This window comes from Electrophorus electricus, chromosome 9 (genome assembly GCF_013358815.1).
Source record: "Electrophorus electricus isolate fEleEle1 chromosome 9, fEleEle1.pri, whole genome shotgun sequence".
In the NCBI taxonomy this organism is placed as follows: Eukaryota; Metazoa; Chordata; class Actinopteri; order Gymnotiformes; family Gymnotidae; genus Electrophorus; species Electrophorus electricus.
The window spans coordinates 285,001-290,000 of record NC_049543.1 but is presented as its reverse complement, the minus strand read 5'-3'; the positions used below and the strand labels follow the sequence as shown (position 1 = coordinate 290,000).

Below are 5,000 nucleotides of genomic sequence, written 5' to 3'. Positions count from 1 at the left end.
TGTGTGCGTGTGTGTGTGTGTGTGTGTGTGTGTGTGTGTGTGCGTGTCTGTGTGTGTGTGTGTGACTGTGTGTGTGTGTGTGTACATCTGTGTGTGTGTGTGTGTGTAGTGGGTTATGGCAGGGCTGGCGTGATCATGGAGGTGGTGTCCCGTTTCTCGTCTGTATCCACCTACCTACCCGTGTCCTGCCAGCTCCAGGGTTCTGAATCCTCCTTCTTCCTCCGCGAGGCGTCAGAGGAAGTGATGCGCAATGGAAGTTTGCAGACACGCACCGAGCCTCTCTTCCTCCACCTGCCCGACGTTAGCGCCACCTCCCTGCTGTCCATCAACTGCAGCTATGGCAACCTCACCGCAGAAATGCCCGTGCCACCAGATCTCCTCCAGGGGGCGCTGCCACACGCCCTCCCTGCCACGGCGCACCTGACTCTGGGCTGGAAGGTCCGGGCGCACCTGCTGAGTGCCACCGTCCTGGTGGAGCAGCCCCAGGTGTATGTCCTGTTTTACCTGGCGGGCCGCAGGTGGGATGACACAGACCCACCCCCAGAGCTCCTACCATGCGTGCGCATGGTGGCGTTCCATGACCAGGGGGAAGGAGCTCTTTCCACGGCCTGTGCCCTGGAGGGCAGCCTGGGAATCTGTGTTGCTCGGCTCGAGATCCCAAATGCCTGGTTTAGCCCGGTTCCCACTCGCAGACGCACCCAGGAGCCTGTTTCCCCCACCGTGGAGCTGCACTACTCCCTACTACCTGTAGAGGGCGAGAGGCGTGAGTGTGTAAGGGGTAGAGTGCTAGGGAAGGCTGCAGGGCTGGAAGGGGACATGTGGAGGATTGGAACAGTGACTCTGGGCTCTGGAGACAGTAAAGGGGACAGCGACAGACTGCGGCTGGATCAGAACGTGCAGATCGTGGCTCCGACGCGGCCAGTGAAGCAGGGACAGACGGTGGGCTTCCAGGTACTCCTCAGTACTGCAACCACTGTGGAGCAGCTCACCATCAGGTACCAGATACACACTCACCATCAGGTACCAGATATACACGTTCACCATCAGGTACCAGATACACACTCCCCATCAGGTACCAGATACACACGTTCACCATCAGGTACCAGATACACACGTTCACCATCAGGTACCAGATACACACTCACCATCAGGTACCAGATACACACGCTCACCATCAGGAACCAGATACACACGTTCACCATCAGGTACCAGATACACACTCACCATCAGGAACCAGATACACACGCTCACCATCAGGTACCAGATATACACGTTCACCATCAGGTACCAGATACACACTCACCATCAGGTACCAGATACACACGCTCACCATCAGGTACCAGATACACACGTTCACCATCAGGTACCAGATACACACGTTCACCATCAGGTACCAGATACACACTCACCATCAGGTACCAGATACACACGCTCACCATCAGGTACCAGATACACACTCACCATCAGGTACCAGATACACACGCTCACCATCAGGTACCAGATACACATGTTCACCATCAGGTACGAGATACACACGTTCACCATCTATCTGCCTGTTTCTATCTGCCTCTATCTCTCACTCTGTCCATTTCTTTTTAACTCTTTCTCTGTCAGCACACACACACACACACACACACACACACACACTTCTCATTTGGAGGCACTCCAGTTAGCTATTGGCCCCAGGTCTTCCTCTGACGGGTTTTAGATTAGTCATATTCATTACTCCACAGGTACTCTAGTGCATTGGCACACACACACACATACACACACACACACACACTGCTCAGGCCAACAGGACCATTCAGCTGCCCGTATGTCAGCAGGCTGTGATGGATGAGGTGCTGTAACATGTTCAAAGCTTCAAACAGTGTGTGAGTGTGTGAGTCACTGTGTGTGAGACTTGTGCGCTAGAAATGTGTGTGGAAAGAGAATCTACAAAACAATTCCTGAATCTCTAAAACCATCCGAGGATCTACAACACAATTCCATCAGAGCCAAGCATTCCATTGATATGTGTTTGAGCTCAGGGCGTCTGGTGTGTGTGTCTGTAACAGATGTGTGATTCGTCTCTGACAGGGTGTATATGGAGGAGTTTCTCATATCGCCACTCAGAGCAAAGCAGGAAGATACCAGGGCTGATAAAGAGAGCTGAAACATACACACGCACACATGCATGCATGCACAATCACATGCACACTTACACACACACACACACACACACACACACACACACACACACACACACACACACACACAAGCACAGACACACACACAGACAAGCACACACACACATGCACACAGACAAGCACACACATACATGCACACATACACTCACTCACATATACATACATACACAAACACACACACACACACGAGCGCACACACACAAGCACACACACACGTACATACACACATGTAACATGTGCATGCACAGACACACACACATACATAAGCACAGATACATGCACACACATGCTACTGTGCACACACATTACCGCTGTCCTTATCGAGTCATGCGAGGACGTGTCACTCTCATTCTGCCCTCCACGTTCAGCAGAAACGCAGAACATCAAAGGCCTTGCAGCTCTGGTTCTGCTGCCTGGCGCTTCATCTTTATTTGTAGCGGAGACTCTGAGATTTCTACTCGGGAACAGGCAGAAAACAGCAACACTACAGTTTCCTGTGAAGTCAAAGGAACGATCCTTTTTTAACGGTGTGACATATGTGTTGCAGTAGAGTCTGCAGGAGCACTTCTGCATCTGGTCATGTCTGAGTTTAACAAACAAACACTGATCATGTGTGTTTTCTAAACAAACACTGGTCATGTGTGTTTTCTAAACAAACACTGATCATGTGTAATTTCTAAACAAACATTAATGATGTATATTTTGTAAAGAAACTCTGATCATGTGTATTTTCTAAACAAACACTGGTCATGTGTGTTTTCTAAACAAACACTTCTCTAACTCCCCTTCAGTGGTTACAGAGGAGCTGACATCAAAATGGACTTTTAACTTTGACAACATTAGTCTGTATTCATGGCTGTGCTGTAGCTCGGTCATTAGTAGCATCATTAAAAGACAAAATTGTTTCCGTAAACTTCAAAAAAAAAGTAATGGACAGTCATGTCCAACGTCTCTGGTTTTTGGCTTCATCACTAAAGCCAAAAACAGGTAGGAAAAAAATACTGTTAAGACTTGGTTTCACAATTCTTTAGAACCCGATGAACTCTCACCTCCTCTTAAATGCCAAACCCCACCCATCATGATGGATGAAGTCCCACCTCCACCCAAACATGATGGATTAACACTAAACCCCAACCAAACATGATGGATTAACTCCCACCTCCACCCAGACATGATGGATTAACTCCCACCTCCAACCAAATACCCAATTTTACAGAAAATGTCTTGTTAGGAAAATGTGTTTTGATTTCTGATTTGCATTTTGAACCCAACTTACAATGTACCAATAGAGTTCTATATTATAAAACAAACAAAAAAGAAAACACACACACACACACAAAGTGAAAAAAATAACAATATATAAAATAATTATAGAAAATGATACCGAGCTGAGGCTACAATGTAAAGTTTGCTAAGAGGTGTAAAGATTTTTAGTTTTGATTTATCTAAACCACCCCTCCGCATACACATATATATGTACACACACATGTATGACACACATCTTTATCTATAGATGACATGTATAATTGATAATCAGTACCAGTGGAACTGTTGTATGCAAGGTTAGCGAGGTTAACGAGGTTAACAATGTTCTAAAGGTTAACGAGGTCACACAGCCGGTTAATATGCTTCTGTTTTTTCTTCTCCAGTCCTTGTGGTTTTGAGCTGTGTGTGTCTCCCGGCAGGAATGTCCCCTGCAGTGCAGGGCTACAGGGTTCTGGTGACGTGTACCAAGTGCGCGCCACAGAACCTGCAGCTGAAGTTTCCTGTTTGACCTCACAGGACAGTTCTGTGATGCACTTGAACAAAAACAGAAATTTCTTCTGAGAGACTTTCCTCAGACACTTGGGGATCACTTGGGGAGGGTGTAGGGTGTAGGGTTGGGGTGTAAGGGGCAGGGTGTAAGGTTAGGGTGTAGGGTTGGGGTGTAAGGGTTAGTGTATAAGGTTAGGGTGTAGGGTTAGGGTGTAAGATTAGGTTGTAGGGGGTAGGTTGTGGTGTAGGGTTAGGGTGTAGGGTTAGGATGTAAGGTTAGGGTGTAGGGTTAGGGTGCAGGGTATAAGGTTGTGGTGTAGGGTTAGAGTGTGGGGTTAGGATGTAAGGTTAGGGTGTAGGGTTAGAGTGTAAGGCTAGGGTGTAAGGTTATGGTGTAAGATTAGGGTGTAGGGTGTAAGGTTGTGGGGTAGGGTTAGGGTGTAAGGTTAGGGCGTAGGGTTAGAGTGTAAGGTTAGGGTGTAGGATGTAAAGTTGTGGTGTAAGGTTAGGGTGTAAGGTTAGGGTGTAGGGTTATGATGTAAGGTTAGATTGTAGGGTTAGAGTGTAAGGTTCGGGTGTAAGGTTGTGGTGTAGGGTTAGGGTGTAAGGTTAGGGTGTAGGTTGTAAGGTTGTGGTGTAGGGTTAGGGTGTAGGGTTAGAATGTAAGGTTAGGGTGTAGGGTTAGGGTGTAAGGTTAGGGTATAGGGTGTAAGGTTGTGGTGTAGGGTTAGAGTGTAAGGTTAGGGTATAGGGTGTAAGGTTGTGGTGTAGGGTTAGAGTGTAAGGTTAGGGTGTAGGGTTAGGGTGTAAGGTTATGCTGTGGGGTGTAAGGTTGTGGTGTAGGGTTAGGGTGTAAGGTTAGGGTATAGGGTCAGCGTGTAGGGTTAGGGTGTAAGGTTGGGGTGTAGGGTTAGGGTGTAAGGTTAGGGTGTAGGGTTAGAGTGTAAGGCTAGGGTGTAGGGTTATGGTGTAAGGTTAGGGTGTAGGGTTAGAGTGTAAGGCTAGGGTGTAGGGTTATGGTGTAAGGTTAGGGTGCAGGGTGTTGGCACTCCCTAC

General features: G+C 47.9%; 1 protein-coding gene across 1 annotated transcript in view; it reads left to right on the top strand.

Annotated features, from left to right (window-relative positions):
- Positions 1-5,000, top strand: part of si:dkey-215k6.1 (transmembrane protein 132C) — a 163,688-nt gene that overhangs the window by 45,765 nt on the left and 112,923 nt on the right. The window contains exon 2 of the mRNA XM_035530293.1: positions 110-995. Coding sequence (XP_035386186.1) covers positions 110-995 — 886 coding nt within the window. The remainder of the gene's footprint in view (positions 1-109; positions 996-5,000) is intronic.